At 44.6% G+C, this 22896-nt stretch overlaps 2 protein-coding genes across 4 annotated transcripts in view; both read right to left on the minus strand.

The window, feature by feature from the left end:
• PRDM15 (PR/SET domain 15) overlaps positions 1–9335 on the minus strand; it is a 42975-nt gene extending 33640 nt beyond the window's left edge. For both annotated transcript variants that reach the window (XM_074904059.1, XM_074904049.1), the window contains exons 1-4: positions 9266–9335; positions 4697–4732; positions 4044–4089; positions 592–685 (exon numbers count right to left, since the gene is read on the minus strand). In XM_074904059.1, coding sequence (XP_074760160.1) covers positions 592–685; positions 4044–4080 — 131 coding nt within the window. In that variant the 5' untranslated portion in view covers positions 4081–4089; positions 4697–4732; positions 9266–9335. The remainder of the gene's footprint in view (positions 1–591; positions 686–4043; positions 4090–4696; positions 4733–9265) is intronic.
• Positions 9336–12704: 3369 nt separating this feature from the next.
• The window catches only part of C2CD2 (C2 calcium dependent domain containing 2), a 42491-nt gene continuing 32299 nt past the window's right edge, over positions 12705–22896 (minus strand). For both annotated transcript variants that reach the window (XM_074904068.1, XM_074904077.1), the window contains exon 14: positions 12705–17790. In XM_074904068.1, the coding sequence (XP_074760169.1) occupies positions 17564–17790 (227 nt within the window). In that variant the 3' untranslated portion in view covers positions 12705–17563. The remainder of the gene's footprint in view (positions 17791–22896) is intronic.

The raw sequence follows: 22896 nt of genomic DNA on the forward strand, positions 1-22896 counted from the left end.
CAATGCCCGATTGCCTTTCTCTCTAAAAATCACTACTCAATGTTGTTTTCTCCTAACTAGATTTAGACTATTTGTGTCTTTTGACAAGCACAAATATTTCTGCTGTGCTGTCACAGATCTTCTGACAGAAGCATTATCCCTAATCATTCATAAGGACTCACAATAATGAGAACAACTTGTTTTGCTTCTCAGTGAAGGAACTACAGAGGTTATACCAAGCAGGAGGACACAACCATCCACATGAATGAGAAATCCTCACAGGTTTCTCCGAAACTAATACGGTACATCTGAGGGGAAAAGTTGCAGGTACTTGGCCAAGACACAAATCATCACCCCATATGGCACTATCTGACTTTTTGCCAGAAACCTCCACAAAAAAGCCAAGTTCTGATGAGCAGCAAGTTATTTTTTGGCTTCCATTCAGTAGAGCACTTAAGTGAGTGCATCAATTTTTCTATTTAATCAAAGCCATGTACTTTCTACAGATTGGGACTTCACTTCTCAGCTGTCAGCGTGACACCCATTAAACAGCAAATATCTTTAAAGAACATGGGTGTTGGGTTAGTCAGAACTAACACAAACGTTCCTTACCTTGCTCTGCTCAGCACAAAGGAGTCTTTGACTGTCACCACTGGACCTAGTTCAGGACACTCTGAATCATGGTACTGTCTACAGTCCTCGCACCCTGCAAGGAAGCAGACAGCATACAGAAAGGTTGATGAAAACACTTTTGTAAGATAGCTGCCTCCTCCTTTCAAGGACCAAATCAAAATCTAGCACCAGACAAAATACATACATATAGAGGCAGATGTTTATTTATGTTGCCTAAAAGAACATGCATAATTGAACATCAAGTTGATAGCTGGCACCTGTGTAGGTCAGGTAACACACACTGTGATCAGTACTATCAGAAGACAATTGTTTAAATTCTCTCTCAAAGGAAAATAATTGCCTTATATCCACAGTAAATATTCTGCTTACAGATGGCATTATTCTTCAGATAAAGTGCCATAACATCTAGCAGCTACAGAAAACCATATCACTACCTTCAGCATAACCCAGGCTTTTAGAAACATCTTCTTAGTGACAGGAGGCATAAACCCAGCACCAGCAACAGAATGGGTACAGGGCCTCAGCAGGGCACGAGCACACTGTGGGAGCCCAGCTCCGCCCAGAGCCACACCTAGCCTGCTCACGCTTCTCACCCACGGTGCCAGGAGAGATACCTCCAAGATACCTGCTGGTACCTTTCCAAACAAGTCAGCTGGCTGCACCATACACTTTGGCTACTTCTTAACTCACTGTCAGATTACCCAAGCTAACTTTTAGTTTAAGGAACCAGAACTGAATGGTTCCTAAGAAACAATTTTCAGACCAGGAAAATTTGAGGCTTTCTAAAATAAGCCAATTTAACAGGATTTCAAATGCATATACATTGCTTCACTGTGAAAACCAGCTGTCAAACTGCTCTGCCTGGTCAGCTGCTGATGCAGCTTAAGAAGTCATCACCTCACAGGGGTTATACTCCTACAGTGCAATTTCCATCTGTGCTCCATGCTCATGAGGGCGAGTCAGGTAACCTCAGTAAGGATGCAAAGCAGAGGGTGGTTACACCTTGTTTGGGAAGAGAACAAGACAAAAGTCATGTCATTGCAGGGTATACCTCCTCTGGTAAAGCTAGTCTGTACTCCTAACTGGAAACCTCTCCCTCCCAGTATTTGCCCCAGTGAACTAACAAAAGGATGTATTCTAAAAGGTGGAAAAGGGATTCCAAGCTACAATGCACAGCTCCATGTTGTTTCCTTTTCTGGCAACAAAAACAGCTTAGCAGTGAAAAATCCACATACATCTGACAAACAGCAGCACCAGCTCGTGCAACCCCCAAGCCTGGCCGCTGCTTCCTTACAGCTGTTTGTGCTGCCTTCTGGTGAATTAAGGAATAAACCAACCAAATTTTCCCATCAGTTTATTTTTCAGCTGAATGCATTTCCCAGTCCAGTTTGTTGTACAGCACCAGACAGCTGTAACACAGGAAAAGACCAGTGGGCAGGTGCTATCCACACAGCATCAAAACTAAGCCTACAGCCAAATGGCCTCCCACATCCTACACTGTTACCATATCCCCCCTCCCTTAGGTGTGCCTGTAGCTCACACTGTGCTTTAACATTACTGAAATAATCTGAGCTAAATATAAATTTCCAAAACCAGAGAGAGTGGAGGAGCCACAGAGGAATGTGTAAACCAGACTGCTGAAAAGAACTGGATTATCATCCACAAAGGGTTGTCATAACCCAACAGGGACAGGAAGGCATAGCCAGAGCGACAGCTTCTTTAATGGGCTTTGCTGCCAAAGGAAACCAAGTACTTTATCATTACCCTTATCTTCCAACTGCACCTAGGCACTCCTCACTTCTGCAAAGATACCCACTGCATAGGTTCAACAAAGTTCAGACAGCATTGTCCGAATCTACCTATAGGAGTAAGCGACACGTTTCTCACTCCTTTGCGGATGAACGATCAAAGCATGGGGAATGCGATACTGACATTGTGTGGCACACCTCACAAAATCTAAAGGACGCCTTACAGCAGACATTCCCCAAGGCTCTTACACTCACCATATGCGACACTTTCAAGAGATTACAGCCACAGGAGAAATACAAAACTAAACATGGGATGAACAGTAGAATACCCTGGGGCGAGTACATTCACAGACCCCTATAAAAAATATTCCAAAGCTCTCTGATGTCTATGAAATATATACTCGTTGTTAACTATGAGAGTGCACAGTATCATTTATAACAACTCACTTTTTCAGAACATAAGCAGTTCCCATTTCCCATGGGAAAAACTTACAGAGAACACAAGAAAGCTCAAGAAATTCAATGACCACAGCCTCTGCTGGAAGGGGGAAAATCGTGTTGTGTGACACCTTCTATCTCTGCAATTAGAGAATGGTATCACATCCCCATCCTTGTTGCTATCCACCAGGGTTTTCTTACGAAGGGGAAGATAAGGTAACTTCACTACTGGTATCTGCAACTCAATAAAAATGCCTACTGAGTCAACACTACTTTTGAAGAAAATCTGGTGAATCTGTGATGGAGGGAAAAGTAGAACTTTCTATAGTTGCCATAAGGTTTATGCACAGCTGTGGAGCCATCAGAAATATGTGGTTTCATACCACCAAAGACATATGCTCCATTCTGCTCTTCCCAGATTGGATCTACAATATCCAGGCCCTCTCTGCTCATATGAGTAGGAGAGTGGACTCCACATCTCCACAACTTTTTTCCACAGTAACACCAGATCCTGCATGTGCAGTCTGATGACAAAGGAGAGGCTGCAGAGCTGTTATGTCACAAGGAAACAAGCCTACTAGCCAAGCTCCATCAAGCATGGAACACTGCCCATCATACTCCCTGGACACACCACCACTGCAGCCTCTCTTCACACACCATGACCCTATGAGTTCAGATCCCAGGTCACGGAGCCCAGTCTGACACACAGGGTTACATAGGAGGAAAACCACAAAGTCAAGCTGCGTGAAGCACAGGCCCCGCCACAGGGGCACAAGAAAACACGGTGAATGCCACGAGTGACATTTGTCAGGGAAGTCTGTGCATCTCAAACTGGGCTTGTCCAGAAAGAATAATGAACCTGCATCCTCCTCCGGTGGAGCTGCAGATCTTCAACTCAGGTTAGAGGTCAGAGTTCCCCACAGACACCCCTGGTTGCTAAAACTGGCTTATAAACAAAGAACTTGGACTAGTGTTAGGCCTTCAATCTCACTTACTTCAACCATGAAAAAGCTGTTCTGCTAACTCATATTCAGAGGTCTCTCTGTGTGTTTGCCAACAAAACCAGGAGAATGCGTATGCTTAAAGTGAGCAATCTTCTCTCTACTCCTCCATAAACTGTCAGAGCTTCCTTTACATAAGTATTTTTTTAAATAAAAACTTTGTCTGTTTTAGTCTTTAATTTCAAACATCCCGAGTAGACAAGTCACATCATGAGAGTTAGATCATTTCCCTTCTAATACTTACAAATAAACATAATCTCATCACTGCCATCTTCAGCCATTTTTTAAACCTGCCAAAATACAAAAGATGAAGTTAGTTCTGAATGACATTTAGTTTCTGCATTACTGAAACATTCTTCTACAGAGTAATGATGCTGACTGACCCAGAGCACACCCAAACATGTTACTGCCCCTGCAGGAGTATCAATGGAAAGGTAAAGAAATTAAAGTTGCTAAAAATCCCCCAGTGACTGCTGTATCATTACATGTATTTTTGAAATAACTACCAAGAAGCCTAAATGTCTGTATGTTCACAAGCATTTCTCTCTGAGGCAATGCTGCCTCGTGCCGTTCCCCATCCCTCCTCTCGCCAACCTCCAGCCGTTCCTGGGTGTCCCCTGCTATAAGCTCCTGTGGAGCCTCAGAACAAGCAGGGCCAGAGGACTCATGCAAGCCAGCAACAACCACTGCAGAAACAAGGCCCACCTGTCTCAGGGAAACATTTTATTGAACAGTAGGTTAAAAAATTATCTCTGAATGGCAGATTACTTATTTAATAAAGACAATAATCTTAGTAACCTAAAAATTGCAGATACAGATTTGTTCCAAAGGCAAAGGTATACTGTGGTAACGAGCATCAGAAAACCTGGGAAAACAAATCCTGTCTCTGTCACTGACCTTCCATGAAATGGTAACTCACCAATTTGCTTTCACCTGTAAAATAAGGAAAATCTATATTCACTTTTATAAATCAGTTCTGGCAATATGTATTAAAAACTTGCATAAACACTATCTATTGCTCCTCAGTGATGTCTGGACAATCGAAATTATGGCTGGCAAGTAGTCTGATTATGTATAGCTAAGATCAGGACACAAGCAGGATCTAGAAAATAGTTTTCCCTTCTCTAACCATGAAAAGGCTTTCCTCTTCAAATAAGCAATTTTCCCAATGCCCCAGTGAGAGGCAAAGCAGTGCAAAGATCACGACCCAAGTCTAAGAGAGAATGAGGCTGCAGAAACAGCAAGCACATTGGTCAAGATGACAACAGGAAGGAGTAAGAGACTGAACCTGTGAGAGGAAGACAGGAGGAGAGGAAACATGACCAAAGACACACCAAGCTAGCAGAGCCCTGTTCAAAAAAATATAAAGCATTTGCTACTACAACAAAAGCTAAGCCAAAGATACGCACAAGCACAGCCGTTACTCAGGATCAGTGTAGGAGCAGGACTTCCCATGAGGAGTTTACTCTTGAACACTGATGCTCATACCCTCTGCCTGTTTGGATCGTGGAAATATGCCTCAGGCAGGAGCCTGTACCAGCAGCTACTTCTGCGCAGGTATCAGCTCTACTGGCTTCTCAGCACAAGTGAAGTCCCCATCGCACACAGCCCCTTCCACTGTTTCAGGGAGGGCTCCGTTCTTGCGCCAAGTCTGCTGCTAATGCCACGATGGCACCTACACGTGCCAGGGAGCAATGTCCGATACGCAGCTGCCAGCTGCACCCATGCTCTGCTCCACTTCAAGCCTCCACCAGAAGCAGCAACCAGGTTTCTTCACCAATCCATAAGCTACTTCCAATTAGCAAAGGACAATCCATCGCTACTTGGAGATGTGCTGGGTGGAAAGGCAGCATATCAACTGACAGGAATACAAAGGGACACATGGTTGCTGTGGCTCCTGATCACGGCAGGAGGGGATCTTGCTGCTCAGCTATCTAGGCAACAGCCTAGATTTTGGTCACTGAGACTGGGTGCCCTGGCATTCCCCCATGGCCTGTCCCAAGCACTGCCCTCCCCAACTCTACCTAATGTCAGCAGCACGTTCCCCCCCTAACACCGGCTGCTCCAGCAAGGGGACAGCACTGCCCACCTGTGGCACAAGCTAGGCCTTTCTTGGCTATGGTTTTTGTGGACTAAACTCATATAATAAACCACTTAAACATTTATACAAAAGCCCAATACTGAGCACAAGCAGCAATTCAGGGAATTTCCTAAAATCTCTTTTCCTGAAAACACTGTAAACAATGCAACAGGTATTTAGAGAAACCCAGAGTACCACTATGCAAAACAAGCTACAAAAAGTGCATCATAGATTGATGACAAAAATGCTTTGTTTTTTTAACCCAGATGATTTGTGGATGTTCTGCACTATATCAAGAGGTGTACATCCACTTATTTTTAGTTTGTGTCCTGACAAGACTTTATATGGCTGAATTAACAAATACTGTTCTTGGTCAGCAGTTCAGATATGCGGGGGGGGGGGGGCAGTGCAGCAAGACCAGCAATACTGCTGTGTGACCCACTTGTCAAAGGCATTTGCCTTCTAGGATTTTCCCGTGTCGCATTCCTCACAAACAGCAGACTGATGACATGTGGCATTACAGAAGCAGCAACGTCAGTCTTGTTTTAGGGGCCGCCAGATGAGAACAGCAACAAAAAGGAAGAGAAATCACAGTAGCATAAATGTGGCTCAAGGTGATGGGGAGAAAGCGTAAAGGTTCCTCTAACACACCTTGCATAGTTGATAAGGACACTACATCTCAATTACTATCTGCATTAGCACAGTTTTCATTTCTGCAGCAAGTGCTTTCATTTTCTACGTTGCAAAATTTCTGATTCATCATCCATCTTTCCTATGCTCAGCACAATGACCTGCTATGCTCTGAAATAAACAGGTTATTATTGCATAACAAATAAGCTCTCACCTCAACACGCAGGTGCAAAAGGACTACCTTGCATTAGTTTCTGCACCGTGCTACAAGTTCCTGTGTGGTCTTTTTTTCTCCCTTTCTACTTTACAGAAAGTGTAAGAAAGGAAGAACTGCCCCAAAATGGATTTAAAAATTCTGCTTTGCAGACACATACTACCTTTCACCCACAGGCTTCAAAACTCCTCACAAATCTCAACTGTATTTCCCAAGAGTTTTTGAAAGAAACGGCATTATGCCACCTGCTCCAGCTGGTAAATGGAGTCAGGGAGTGCCACAATAGCTCACATGATGGCACTGAAGACAGACTTTAGAGTTTTTACCCTAACCTGCTGTTGCTCTGGGCCATGTCTGTTTTGTTTTGTTTTTTTTCCCAAGCATATGTATCAGAAAAATATTCCATTAAGTCACTCATCCTACTGCATGTAATTATGTTCTTGTCTTGCAGAGATAATCAAAGCTTCTAGGAATTCCAGATATTTTTATATAAACCACAAAGCAATCATGCAGTGAATAATCAGATGAAAAGCTATACAGAAAAAATGAGACCACAGGTACAATGCCTAACCCTGATAGTAGTGAAAGAGCAGAAAACTACAATTTTCTGCTTGTATAACTAATGAAGTGACTTTGTGCACAAGAATAGAGCACACAGCTAAGCACACAAACTCCAGCTGCCACATGGGCCTCTGAACACTTTTGAAACTTGAGGGAACCCAAATGCTGACACCAAGGGGCTGCAGCATCACAGATACCTGCTTGCGGAGCGCAACGTGCAGCGCTAGTATCAGGGAACCACTCCAGCCATAAGCTATCAAAAAAAATGTAAGACCGGGTGTAAAAGCATACTTTCCCCTTATAAACAGCTTAGTGAAAAAAGAAATGAGGCTCCAGTGGTAGGTTTGAGTAATTTTGATCTTGCAAATGGATTTAAAAAAACAGGTAAGAATTAAAAAATAAACCAAATCCCTGAAAACCTGTATTTGAATTTAACGACCAACGAAGTAAAATTAAAGCTTCCCTTTCTTCAGTTTTCCGTTAAAGTTCTAGAGTGGGTTTCTACTCGTGTGGGTAAGTAACCTTAAAACACAAGTGGATGGGTACTGGAAACACACGTGTGCAAGTAGAATGCACTTAGAAATACCGAGTTTTCTTCATGTGTAGTCTCATTTGTCCATGCTACTGCTCAAAGTAATAGGGAACTTTCTGGCAGAATATCTGGTAAACTATAGCGGGACCTTGCATTTTTTAAAAATTATGACCATTCTACCAGTTATTGCTGAAAAGGGAGAGGGGGGCAATTTCTGGTCCAGTCAGGGGGAGCACAGAGTAACAGAGTGGTGTTGAGTTTATGCCCCCTGCCCCTTCCAACACTTCCAGCGAGTGAATAACGTATATGCAAAGTGTAATGAACTTGAGCTGAAAACGACCCTGTAGCAGGAAACGGGGCTTTCTTCCTTCTAGTCTCGTAAACCAAGACGCTGCACCTTCCCCCAGAGGCGCACACCGGCAGCCTCGGGGCAGGGCAGGGGCCAAGCCCCAGCCGGCGGGGCAGCCGCCCGTAACGGCCGGTTCCCTCACTCGGTTACTAGACCGGCCTCCTCCTCCCGCCCTCTTCCCTCTGGGTCACGCTCACAGCGGGGCGAGTCCGTGCCCCGCCGAGGCGCTCCCGCAGCCAGCGGCTCGGTCCCGGCCCCTCGCCCCAGCTGCCGGCGGGGAAACGCCGCTGCGGCCGGCACCAGCCCCAGCGCGGCCGTTTCCCTCACGGGGCCCGCAGTCCCCCCGGACCGGCGGCTCCACCGGCCGAGCCCCACCTGTGGGCCAACACCCGCCCCCCCGCCGCCGTTACACAGCCCCAGCGGCTCCTTCCCCCACCGCCCGCCCGCGGGCGCCGCCCGGCGCCGCCGCAGGGGTTGCCCCAGCCCGCCCGACACACCGCCCCGGCGGGGCCGGCGCCCGGCGGCGGTGCCGGAGCCTCCCGGCGCCGCGGGGTGCGAGCGTGCGTGCACGGGTGTATATGTGTGTGTGTGTGCGAGCGGCGAGGGGAGGCCTCGGCGCGGCCCCGCACACGCCGCCGGCAGAGCCGGCGCTGGGCGGCCGGGACCGCGCCGCAGCCGCCACGGAGCCCGGCGGGGCCCGGCCTGGGATCCGGGAGCGGCTCCACCGGGTTTTGCCTCGGACCCGCCTCGCCCCCCTCCCTACTGCCCTCCCTCCGCGCGCCGCGGCGCGGCCGCTGTAACAAAGAACAGGCGGCATGGAGGAGGCGGCGGCGGCGGAGGAGGAGGCGGCGGGGCCGCAGCCGCCGCCGCCCCGGGAGCCGCCGCCGCCGCCCCCGCCTCGGCCGCGCGCGCCCGGGGGGGAGCGGCGGGGCGCGGGAGGAAGCGCGGCGGGCCGGGCCGCGCGGGGCGGGCGCGGGGCGGCGGGCCAGGGGGTCCCGCGTGGAGGGTCCCGCGCGAGGGCCGGTAATGGGGTGGGGGGGAGAGGGAGCGGGGGAGGGGGAGGCGAGGCGGCGGGCGGGAGCGCGGGGAACCGGCGTTACCTGCCTGGGGAATGGCCAGACCCGGATCGGATCCGGACTCCGGGTTCCGATCCGCTCCGGAAACCACGCGCCACCGGAAGCCGGCGCGGCCGGCCGCAAGGCACGGCGGGAAGCGTAGTCCGCGCGCGGCGGGCAGGGCCGCGCTGCCCGCCGCCGTTAGCGGGGAGCGGGCGGGGGGAGCGGCGGCGCTGCCGCCCCGCTCCCGGCGCCCTCATGGCCCCGGTCGGGGCAGCGGTGGCCGCACCTCCGGCCCCGTGCCCCGGGGGGCAGCACGACGCCCGTGCGAGGGGCGGCTCCCCCGCACCGCGCTTCGGCCCTGGGCTGGAGAAGGGTGGATGGCACCGAGCTTGGTTGGCTTCGCACCCGGGTTGCACAAGCTCGTTTTTTCCCTTCTCCCTCTGGACAGTGCCAGCCGCGAGGGAGGAGTCCCTAAGCGTCTGTGAAAAGTGCTCGGGGTTCATGGAAGCACTTCGTCAGGTGCGTAGCAGGCTGCAGGCCCTGTGATTTCTTTTCACACAATTCCTCACTGTGAGGGTGGTGAGACACTGGCACAGGTTGCCCAGAGAAGCTGTGGCTGCCCCCTCCCTGGCAGTGTTCAAGGCCAGGTTGGACATGGTTTGGAGCAACATGGTCTAGTGGAAGGTGTCCCTGCCCATGGCAGGGGGGTTGGAACCAGGTGATCTTTAAAGTCCCTTCCAGCCCAAATTATTATTTTTCCCCAGTTAAACACTGAACAAGTACCCAAGTGCCTGACTCCTCTGTACCCAAGCCAGCTGTCCCTCAAACAGGGTTTGTTACCCAGTGCACAAAAGCCAACTCACATGCAGAGCTGAGATGCTAGTTTTATTCTGTAGTTGCACAAAGATGGGTGCTAGGGGGTAATTCCACAAAGCTAGCATGCTACACAAAGGAACTACAGCATATTTATCCTATTAGATGATTAGTAAAAACCTAAGTTTACTCTCATTGATCCATAATTACCATCCCATATATATTTAAATTAGCCCCACTTGCTGTGAAAATTAGCACACAGGCTCCTTGCAGGTGGGGGGGGGCAAGTTTTTTCAGTCTAGAGCCTGTGGTCACGATCTACCCCTGCCACCTTTTCCCCCAGTTTCCACAGATTTTTGCTGACTTCATACTTCTTCTGGGCAATCATCCAGCCTCTGGCACTTTCTGGGGCAGGATGCTCACCTACTATCTCCTCTTCAAAGGTAAACTCATTAGCAAGGCTTGGATTGTAGCAGGCTCACACAATAAAGCCACAAAGTATGGGGCTCACACAATGGAGCCAGTGATTAGTGATCCTTGTGCTTGATGAGAAACATCTGTATGGGCTACAAGCCTGGTTGAGGCTACCAAGTCCAGTGCTCCCAAATCTCATCAGCCCTGCGTAATCAGTGTGTTATCAGGGGCTGGGCCCTGCTGTGCTCCACAGCAGGGGGTATGGCCACACATGCTATTCAGGGATAACTAGCAATGCCCGTTTTTTATATAATGACACCCGATGCCCAGGAAACAAAGGACATGGACCCACTGTCTTCAGCTCTAGGGGTTTTAAACCCCCAGTTCTGGTTACTGCAGCGCTCACCCCTCTCCCAGCTGAATGGTGCACTGTGCAGTGAAGAATGTGTCCTCAGAGGCAGAGGCCTGGGCCAAGAAGTACTGATGCTTTTTGTATTCAAGCAAGATGCTTCCCACCCCCCCACTTTTTCCTCTGGTAAGAAGCGTTTCCTGCACTGGAGTCCCCCCTAAAGCCTTATGCAGTGCTCCCTGCTGCTGTGGTGTGTGTGACCCAACAGTCTTCACAGTGAGAGTGCCCCTGCAGATTCAAAGATGATGGAAAGAGGCACCAGCTCTGTCCTCTCCAGAGGATGTGCTCTTCTCAAGGCTACATCTTTTTAACCGTTGACTAAGACCAGGCCCTTTCTCACTTCCCACCTTACCCATCCCAAGTCCCCTTCTACACAAGTACTCAGTTTCAAGAGGACATGCAGAGAGTATTGTGACTCTCTTCTTGTTAAGTGCTTGGGTAAACTGAAACAATGCAGCATTTGAATTTTGGTAAATTCTTGATAAAAGAGTGTTAATTTACAGAGGAGGAACCATTTATTCTTCAAAAATGACTCACCAGAAGCTTTCAATGAGCACAGAAGCAGTAAAAGCAATTTTTCAAGGACCTGACTGCATGTCCAGGTCATTTGCTTTTTCAGAGGCCGAAGCTGACTGGCCTTTAGTTTTGTATGGTCTGCTTTTACAGCTTTTCCCTGTACATTCCAGTGCATATTCACATCCACAATGCTGTCTCTGGGCCTATGCCTAGGTTTCTCCAGCATGAGTGTACAAGGGTGGTTATCCTACTTGCAGTGGATTCACTCTGTCAGAATAAGTATTAACTAATTGAGAACAGTTATCTGTATGTTTCCTAGCTGAAGCAGTCTGGATTTACAATCCATGTGAGTCTGGATCCTGCAGTTCCAAAATGATTTTTTTTTTTTTTGGTCAGTATTTCTACCTCTGTGCAGAGTTAACATCGATGGTGAACTCGCATCTTAAACCAGGCTTGCTGGGGTAGAGATGAAAATTCAAGATCCCTGCCATTCATTAAGAATGATGAACTGGAGGAAAGAGCAGGGTGCCAGACTATCCATTCCTGCTCTCACTGATAGGTCTTGTCACTTTTGCTAGCATACAAAAATGGCACACACAAGTTATAAAACCTCACCCAAGATTACAGCAGGAAGGCATAAGAAGGTTTGTTGGGAGACTATTAGGACATTTCAGCTAAGCACTTCCAAGAATATTAAGTAAGTAGACACAGAGATGTGGGCAGTAACCCCCAGTTAACATACAATTTCCTTACAAAAAAGGGTACGGCACTCACTTTGGGAAGGGAAATAAAAAGACTATCATGGTTATTTTCATGTGAATGCCTATTTTTGGTGGTGTGGGGTTTTTTTTCCCCCCTCAGTCTGGTAGGGCTTTGTGGCAGCATTAGTTAATAACATAACTTTTGCAGTAAAATGATTGCAAGAGAACCTTATTCCCAGGCTGTGCTCATTTTAGTACTGGTGTCTTCCACATAAGATCTAGGCCCTAACAGTCCTCCCCCTTTGCCCCTCAAATTATGAATGGTTTCAGGATAATGCAACATAACAGAGAAAAAATAAAAAGCAACCACAATGGACTCCACAAATCCTTTGTCCATTAGATTCCCACTCAATCCATGTTTCAGGCGATTTCTCAAGGAACAAGAAGGGACAACCTGATATGGCCAGGTTTATCAGAAACAACCCACAGTGTCAGCACAATGTACACAGAGAACTCTGCTCTTGAATAAACAAGTAAATGGACTGTGTTAAGCAACAGGTCATATTAGTAAAGGACAGTAGAAAGCCATCTGTTATGCTTGTCTGACTAGGTATGTAGGACAGCACACTACACAGAGACAATTGGCTTTTATTATATGTACAGCAGTAGTTAGTTCTTTAAAAAATCCTCAGGCTTTTTAGTGATATAATAAATCTGTACATCATAGACTTCTTAATTGCACCAACTTAATTTTGTGTACACACAGAAGAAAGAAAAAAAAAAAGAAACCCACCACAGAATAAGTGACTATCGCAGTTGAATTCTAGGAAAAAATGTTTTACCCTGCCTGGAATATCAGAGCATAATACATTATTGGGAAATACAGAGTTACAGTATTGGGAAGACCTCAGATCCATCCTTCCCAGCTATTTTAACATCATGCCAGCACCTTGCATAGTAACAGTTTGGATATCCTGAGTGAAATGATATTATTCATTATTCACCCTTAACTTAATCACCCTTTTTATGTGGTAAATCTTGAGTTGTTTGTCACCAAGGCTGTGGCTTAGCAATATACAGAAGCGTATGCTGACTTTAAACACATGAATAAATCCACTTAGGTCCTGTGGAGGTCAAAGCATGGGGTCAGCTGTTCCCACTCACACTGGGAATATCTTAGCCCGGAGCTACAGCATATTTAATTTTGTACCAGGATAAGCATTTATCTCAAACTTCAGCTTTACAATTCAAAAACTGCAATAAACTAAAATGAAAAAGCCATGCGGCTCCCACCTTGTACAGAGCTCTTGCTCCTTGTAACACCTTGAGCTACCAGAGCTGAAAAATATGTTAAAACAAGAGTGAGATTCTTATTTTGCTTCCCCATGCACATTTGGTAGCATTTTATGTAGTCGATGTCCCTTTTTCCTATGATACTTTGCATATCAAGAACACCAAAACTTTACAAGAAATACACAGCAGAAAGCTTTCACTTGAAAACCACCTAGAACCAGTGAGGAGATGCAGTACCAGGAAATGCTGTAAAATTTCACCGATGCTCAAAACTGGTATCATTGCCAGGCAATTCAACACCTTGAAAAAAGCAGCGCTGTAAGCCAAGTCCTCTCAAGAGCAAGACAGTAACTACAGGTCTGTATGACCTGGAGCCCCAACCTCTCTCCCAAAAAAAGAGCAGGGGGAAAAGAAAATCTAACAGAAACCATAAGAATAAAGCCCAGTATTTATGCCCACACAGTTTATGACCTGTCCATTAAGTTGAAGAAGCTTGCCAAAGGTATTTTGCTTTTTAAGTTAATATTAACTTTTTTCCATGAGGGCATTCCTTCTTCTTCCTGCCACCTAAGAGTCACAAGTTTCATACATAGTTAGGAGTGGAATGACTGTCATTTCTTCCTGGGGTGAACTGGATATGATGTACCAGTGATCTAGGGATAAAGGACCCCCTCCTCTTTAAAGCGACTTCTAAAGTGATCTCAGTCACTTTGAGAAAGTTACCTAGCTTGCATTCACATTTGAGATATTAGGTAGTTTTATTGCTTTAATCTACAAAGAAAAATTTAGTTCTTGTACTACTTACTTTGTCAAAATTCACACTAAAGCTGAGGCAAATCTTGGTTAGGTAAGGATGCACATTGTCTCCATCAAGGCAAATGAAAAGCTAAAATACCATAAAGCAGAACAAATCACAAACACAGATTAAGAAGGTTTAATTACGGGCAGAAAATTTCTTTAGAAAGGAAAAGCAAGCCTTCATCTCTTAGTCCTCATAAAATAAAGATCATGCCTTCTTTGCTGTACAGAACATCCAGAAACACGAAAGTGTAAGAAAAGGGGCAAAAAGGAAAAAAGAACTCACAGGCTGTTTCCAAGCTATTGCTCTGAAGTAATTAAATTGGAAGGCAGGAAACAAGAAGTTTTCAGTGTAATACCACGCAAAGATTTGTTCTACTGTTCAAATGTGTACTTATTACAATTATGAAGATTGCAAAACATAAAAGAGCAAAATTATTCCCTCCAGCATCCTTCATACAACTGCACAGGAAATATTCAGCACCTGGCAGGATACTTCACGTGTTAGATATGCTAGTTTACAAATCCAGTCCTCCTGACCCAAACCTGTAGCATAGCTCCTGCTAGTTGTCAGGACCCAACTCATGCTGACCTAAATACTAATACACAAAAAAGGTACATACCGAGATCGGATCTTAAATGACAATCTAAATCACCCTGGAAGGGGGAATGGGATTCAATATTGTGGCCCCTTGGGGTTGTCATGACTGAGCAACTCAATTGTCCCTTTCTGTTTAGTACCTTAGCTTGTTTCTACAACAGGACATAAACTATTTGTGGAGGAGCAGGTGAGGAACACACCAGCCAGATACAGAGGTCAAACATCAAACCAGATTATGTTTATTTTCCTGAGGAGTGAAGGCAATTAAAAAACAAGATTCCCTTTTTACCCCAAATGCCTTATTTTCCTCATCTTAAGAATTAATTTTCTCTCAATACATGTGAGCCCAAACTTTCATACAGTTTGCAGTATAGGATGTTCTCGGTTCCCACCATCAAGACACGTATTAACTAGGCAATCACCAAGACCTTAAGAAAGAGAAGCCAAAAAACCACTTCTTCAGTGTGTCTCTGTTCTTTGGGGTAAGTCGCAGGCAAACCCTGCTCCTGTATTCTGCAAGTTATTCAGTGTTCTTTCCACCCCATTCTACAGTACATGATAAAGCTTCTGTAAATTAAAATCCCAGTTCAGTAATTTAAGCAGACTTCAAGTAGTGTTACATGGTCCCTTTACATTCCCAATTCCACAGCTTTTAGTGTAAGAGATGCTACCCATGAAGCTCAGTCTCACTTTAATTTCTTGAACTCAGTGACCAGGTGTGGTTTTCTCCTTCAGCAAAAAGGCTGAGCATTTAAAATATGGCAGGGGTTTGACTCCCCACCCTGCCCCATCATGCAAAGAGCTCCTAATGAGTCAAGGGAGAAAGTATGTTGAGAGAACATAACATCAGGTTTTTTAGTGCTCATATCATGAACCACTGTGGAACAAACAAATGAAGAAACCTAACTTCTACTTTGTACTAAGTTAACAACAAACAGAAGTGTTCAAGCACATTCAAGCTGGACAAAACTGCATTACTGAATTGGAATTTCTAAGCATGTTACAGCTCTAGAAGACTCATTTGTAACTAATTTTCAAAATACAGAATATTAAAATACCTTCAAGTGTTTTCATAATAATCAGTGTGCTGAAGTATACAACTATTTGATAGTCTGGACTGCTGTACTACCACAGTGATTTTAGGAGGTAACATATAAACAGTACTTTTTAAAGAGTAGGCTGTTACCAGATTTAGACAGTTAACTTCTTCTAATATTTTCTTATTAAAAAAGAAATCAACCTCCCCTCTACTTTTATATTCTTTGCAAAAATATTTACTAAGGAATCTAGGGTTCATCAGAAGTTTTGAAATGTATTTCTGTTCTTCAGTGACTTTCTATTTTTGAAGAATGGTTTAAGTTGAAAACCCAAATAATCTGTCAAAGTGTTGGATGTCTTATGGGGAGGAGGGGGGGGGGGAAATCACTGTTGGCAAAGCAGGCACAAATCTATCATTATTATTATGTAAGTAATTTTGATGGAACGGATGCTTCACTTGTCTAAAGAGAACAGGCTTGGTCCTTTGTTCTCAGTAGGAATGTAGATGATGGAAAAGTACAGGTATGTGCAAAAGATGGTACCTGTGAAATACTGACTGACATTTTACTCTTCTTAATAGCCAGAACAAGAACTATGCCTTTCATCAGTTTTTCCTTTTCATTTAAAGGAGACAGCTGCAATATTTAATGAGGAAACAAAGTTAAAAACCTCAACCAACCAACCACTCACCACATGACAACACTGGTAGATCTAGAAAGTGAAAAATGACTAAGGGAATTGTTGTTATTATTTTTAAAAAGCTCTCTTCACAACTGTGTTTTCTATGATCTCACTAAGCGTTTGGCAAGTAAAACAAGCTGTCTAATGAAAAGCATTATAGGGTTAAATATGATCTATTCATCACTTATTGCTCCTAGCTTTGCATTTGATATGATGGTTAATATACTTGTCTAACAAGTACTTGGGAGAAGGAATTAGAGCCCCTAAGACAGGTTTTTGCATTAGCAATGCAGCTTCTCACACAGGGAAGAAAAGCTACATAGGAGAATTTGTAAATGTCTTGTTTGTGAGTAGACTCAAGTAGACTTTAAAAAAAGTTCTGTTTTTTAAAGCATAATTTATGCACAGAACATTAAATAGTAAGCTAGTATAAGTATTTGCATAATTTATTGATTTATGGCTAATATCAAAGGCATCTCTTCACCTACATGGACTGAGCAGTTATTACAGCAGGCTACAGTTATTACAGTAGGCTATCTTAATCAGCATTTTAGTTCTGCTTCTGAAAACTTACCCGTTTCCAAATTACAATACAAACTGGATCTGGGTCTCTCTTCCCTTTCAGCCTGACTAGAAAAACAAGTTGAGACTTGTGTTGCTACTATTCCAGGCTGCAGTTAGGAAGCACAGTGGTATCTTCTCTCTTTATAGTGGTTCAGTCATCTAGCAGGTATGATGTTTCAGTTCTTAGCTCCCCCTTAATGTAAACTAGGTGCTTACATGCAGGCCCTCCCTGCCTGCACCATTCCCCCATCGTCCCTCATCTTCTACATTAAACCACGTGGTCCTCCAAAAGTTGTCATGATACAAGTAGCACTGCTTGTATTTAGAGGAGCAACTTTATAATCAGAGAGAAAAAGTGTTCTGGAAAAATAAACAAAAAAGACAAGCTTTCTGACCACTGTACTCATGAACACAATTTTACGCAAGTCATTAGCCGTATTTTGTTCTCTAGTACTGCTCTGTAAACAAATGGTCAAATGATGTGCAAGTATCCCATCCGAGAGCGTTCAGTCTTACACGTATGGTTCTGCTGAAGCACCATTCAGTTTGTTCTTGCTTTTGTTTTTGGAAAGGAGCTTTCTGTTCAGAATACGTGACAGTGTGCCTCCCTTCTTGCGTGTTTCCTCTGACAGTGGCTGCTGCAGGTAGACAAGATCGTTGTGCGATTGACTCATTCCTGGATCCTTCTGATGATGTCGCCGGCGGAAAAAGAGCTTTGCACTTTTTTTCAAAATCCCACCTGCAGAAGCAAATAGCAGAGGTGCAGGACACTTTAGACAGAACAGGCTGCTTTCCTCTTGGAGTTCAGCTTTAACTGTAACTACAGCATGACTGAAAAAAGCCTTAGTCTTAACAATTCCAGTTAAGCATCACCCTGGTAACTATTCAAAAAATGCTAGAAAGCTAAGAGCATGGTGAATCTAAAGCAAGAATACTGATGGTTTGTAATCTAGAGGCCATCACAGTATGAGTTCCACCTTGGAACAAGTGATTTCAGATACTGGCAATCGCAAGCAATCGTCGTGCTTTCAGCCAGAGGCACACACACATACACTACATGCTACTGAATCCTCCTTGCCTCGATGTTGATCCAGCTCTCTCCTAGCTGACCACCACTGAGAAATTCAGACTCCATGGAAGTATGCATTTCTCTGCTTCTCCTCATTCCATGCAAGTATCATGCAAACTGAACCATGACAGACTGTGGTAGTCCTAGATATACGCATATACACACACTTGTACTGTTAGCAGAAATGTTCAGGAGAGAAGAGCTCACATATGTCGCTAGAGAAGCACTAAAGAAAAAAGGGATTTCCCTTCACTTCTTTCAGAAATTATGCTGTTGAAAAGGAAGGAGAGCTACTGTGAAACATGCCTATGAGCAATCAAATATTAATCCTCTGATTTCATCTTCTAAAGCCAATCCACACATCTTGTGGAAATCTCCTTCCTTACACTTTATTAGTTTGAAATGCTCTTCTGAAAGCTATGGCAGCAGTCAGACACACACATGCACAGCGCTTGGTGTGGGTTGTACGCTGGGTTCTCACAGGTCAAACAGGCATATCCAATTTTTCCAATATAATAAAAGTACAGAGTAAAACATATGTTTGTAAAACATATGAAATAGAGGAAGTAACGTTACTCTTTGCTGTTTCAGGTATCAAAGGAGCTGAAAAGAAAGGATTAGCCTGTGATACACAACATGAAGGTGGCATTTTAATTTGCGGTGAAGGACACTGTTGGTGCTGGAGAACAGTACCAGGCAGTCAACCTGCATGGAGTAGGCCCATACAAGCCAGACAGCACATGTTCTATACGAATTCGGTAGCACCACCTAGAGTAACAATCACAAAGCATTTGCTATTTTAAAATCCTGTTAGGAACAGCAATTCACTTCAAGCAGATTAAAAATGATATTACATCTGTTTCCAACAGGTTCAGAAATTTGCTCAAATCCCTTCTGCGGTAGATTAAGTTGCTTTATTTTGTTGTATTCCTTCCCTTGATCCCATGTCAAACCTATTATACAGCCAAGACAATTGCAGCTGTCATCTCACCAGGGACTCAGGACTCATGTTGCCAACACCAGCCACCTGTGCTCTCTTTGCAAGCTTCGGCTGTTTTTGCAGCCACTGTTCTGCTAAATTCCACCTTCCCTTTCCCTGTGCACGTGTGCCTGATGTCTAAGGCAGCTTGGCTGCAGTTGGCAGGGACACTGCTCCAAGCTACCAGCAACACTCAGCCTGGTGTCAGTACATCAGCCCCATGTTAAAATAGAAACAGTTTTGTGCAGAACTGGGTAGTGGTGGCATCCAAGTGGCATAAGCCAATTTGAACGAAGGAGGACCCAGGTACCAAGCCAACACAGGAGCCTTCTGGCAGTCAGACTAGTACGTGAGGACAGTCATCTCCCTTGCAAAGCTTCCACACCTCATTTCTACACCACTATCACATTTCCTGATTCTTCCTCAGTTCACTCATTAATTCCTGTCACCACACAGTCTTGATTCTGCTTTTCCTCCCATTGCAAATGGATACAAAAAGCAATGCACAGACCAATTCTTTCATGTGATACTGTGCAATAGCTAGAATTACATGTTTGTCCCCCAAGAACTTGACACAGGCTGCGTGTCATTTTGCACAGTGACAGCTGCACAATAGGTATTTCATGGCAGCTCTGTTGCATGCAGCCAGATGCTTCTTTGTTCAGACCAGAGCAGTTAGGAACATGTGCTTGGGTTTATTACTTCATATTTTAAGGACTAAGCATGCAGCACCTTGGAATATATTCTAGGATGTTTTGTCTTGCTGCTGCTGAGACTTTTCTCAGAATGCACAATGGGATGGAGCAGAAGTCAGCTGAAAACAACTGGAACTCATGGATTTGAATCTTGACTGCTCTCCCATCACCCTCTGATTGATCTTTCTAGCAAGGCAGTACCGCTTCTAGCTGTTGTCAACAGCATAAAAGAAATAGTGTTCAACCCCATGATACTGACAGCTGTTAATACACAAAGGCTAGGGGGGACTGATGAAGCCTTGCTGCTGTGCGGCTTTTGTTTTAGCAGTCAGCTGTTCTGCCCAGCAGTCTTGGCAGCTGCAGCTGAAGCTGTGCCATCAGAAGGAGTAGGACAGAAGGGTTTATCCGTAAGCAGCTATTTAGTCCTATCCATTCAGGCTGATTTCCCATACTAGGAAATAGAACCAAACAAGAATGCTGTAAAAATTGTGCTGGTGGCCTGGGACAACTTGCTACAGCTGAAAAACAGCAGGCAGCACTTCCCCAAGAGCAGCACAGGCTCAGCACAAGCAGCAGCCCCCTGACATGAAAGCTCCCTGTGTTTCTGGAGGTACTGAGGTCATTGCTACCTGGAAGCTTGCCACATCCCGCTGCCACCCATCAGCCTCTAGCCAGTTTGGTACGTGCTGCCTGACAGTGGCTCCAGCTGTTGTGGAGGCATGCACCCCTGCTAAGAAGGCAGGGTAGGGCAAGTCACAAGCTTGGCGATGCTCGTGCTATTTGCATGCTTACTTCTCAAGTTCAACAGGATCCATATGACAGCTCTGCCCCTAACACCAGGAGATAAGCAGAGAGCATGTCAAGAGTGCTGTACAGACTGACTGGTCATCATAGTCTCCTCTGCACTAGTTTAGGGTGTTCTGAAAAGGCTTTGGGGCTAGGATCACTTCTGAATCTCTATTTTGTCAATGAAGGAAGATTTCCTTCCACATTTACAAGGATACGGATAGAGATCTCTTCTTTCCATTCCTTCCCAACTTCCAAAACAGTTTTTATCCACGTGGTTTTGTAAGGACCTGCTGAGGTCTTGGTAGCTCTACAAGGCTATAAAAAATATCTAGAAAACTGTAAGCAGCAGTTTTTAAAATAATCTTTCCGCATATGCATATCCAGTTATGCCGTCACACATGGTTTGCACGAGCAGATTTTGACTGATACTAGAGGAATGGGAATGATGGAGAGAGATTAGAAATGTAGAGCACCCCTCCAAGCCTTCCTTGCTGTCCCTTCTGCGTGATCCACCTGGACAGCACGACCACCAGAAGAATGATTTGTTAGAGCAGACCAGTCTGCTAAGACACCTGAACATGGGAAGGTAATTTTGGGGGAAGGAAAGAAATGGATGGAGAAAGAAGAAAATTGGTGCCAAACTAGTTTCGCTTTAGTTTTTACAATGAGTGTACCACTGTAAAGCTATGCTTTCTTAAAAGAAAAAAAAAAAGACAAAAATAACTTACTGTGTAGGTAATTAATTCTGGTTAGGATAGTCCTCTTAAGTTTATAAAAGGGAATAGGTAAGAAAAAACAAGTCAGAAAGGTAAAAAACCAAAAATATGCAAGAGGTTTTTTTTATAAAAAAGACTGCTAACTTTAAGACATTAACACAAGGGTTTTTAAAGCAGAAAGGGTTTTGTTTGCTTTGTTTGGGTTTTTTTATTGTTGTGCTTGTTTTTGTGTTGGTGGTTTTTTTAAAGGGTAAGCCTTTTACAGAACAGAAACCTTGAACTATTCAAAGTTAACTGAAGGCAGGGGGGTTTGAAATGTTTTCCTGTATCACTCCATAAAAGCTACTCAGCTGTGACCAAGTAGAGATTCAAGACTTCCACGAAGAGGTCTGTGTATAAAGAAAGGGATTTGAGACAGTTTTTTAGAATATTTTTTCAAGATGAGGCAACTTTCTGAAATATTAGATATACTTTGTGCTTTTTAGCAGTCCTATACTACATCATGTAAACAGGATCTTTAGAAGCCTCATCTCTTTGCAACATACTGCACAGGGAAAAACAAAACAATCACTCACATACAAACTTCCACTTGCTTGTTTTAGAATAACATGTTAAAGAAGAGTCCAGACATTTTGCAGAATCTCATTCAGCTTCCTAAACTTTTCCAGGCTCCAAATGAGACAAGTCCCTTTAAAACTAACCCCTCTTTCACAACTAACCTTCTACCCTCACCCCAAACACACCCAAAACTTTCCAGTGCCTGACAATCTATGTCAAACTGATTGTTGCTGTACCATCCTGATCTACCAGGTGGAGCAATACAGCTGTGAGAAGGCCAAAAACCTCGATGTTCTAAGGGAGAGCTTTGGCAAGGAGGGCCAGTGTATGCCTTATGTGGAGGAGGAGCGGTATGATAATCTGGTAATATACTGAGGTTTTGTAGTAAGCCCTTTTACAGTATCTCTGGGTAAGGAAAGAATAGAAAATAATAAAGACAAAGAGGGATGAATACATGTGAGAAACAAACATTTTTGCTATTTTAACATGTAGCCCATGAGACTGATTTGCCGCCTGTTCAGTGCACAGTCCACTGCACTGGCTCTTGTGCCAGACTTCCTGAACAGCCCCTGTGTTTACCACTTAGCCACAAACCAGTGCTACAGCCTCAGAGGTTAATGGATTTATAAAGAAAACATGAAGAATCCTAAGAAATTTTCAAACTGCAGCTATCCAGGTGTGTAACTACATAAGCAAAATGATCTGACTCCTTACTTATTAAATTACCTTTTATTCCATTTTCTTTAGCAAACTACATATTAATTAAATCAGTGAAAAGGGAGAAAACATTCAGAAGACAGTTAAGAGAGAGTATACTTCTGTTTTAGCTGTGGTGCTTCCTGAACACATGCTTTAGTGAGGGCAGGGGAGTCGTGCTCAGAGTTGTGAAGGAAGAGCAGGAACATATTAGAAAGCAGCTGTGGAACCCTGCCATTTTCACGTTAGTATTGGGGCTGCTAATATAGCACAAGTCCTTGTTTACAAGCACATGGTTTTCACTGAGGAACTGACCATGTGGCTACTTATTTCTCTCCCAGAT

This window comes from Athene noctua, chromosome 1, assembly GCF_965140245.1.
Source record: "Athene noctua chromosome 1, bAthNoc1.hap1.1, whole genome shotgun sequence".
NCBI lineage: Eukaryota > Metazoa > Chordata > Aves > Strigiformes > Strigidae > Athene > Athene noctua.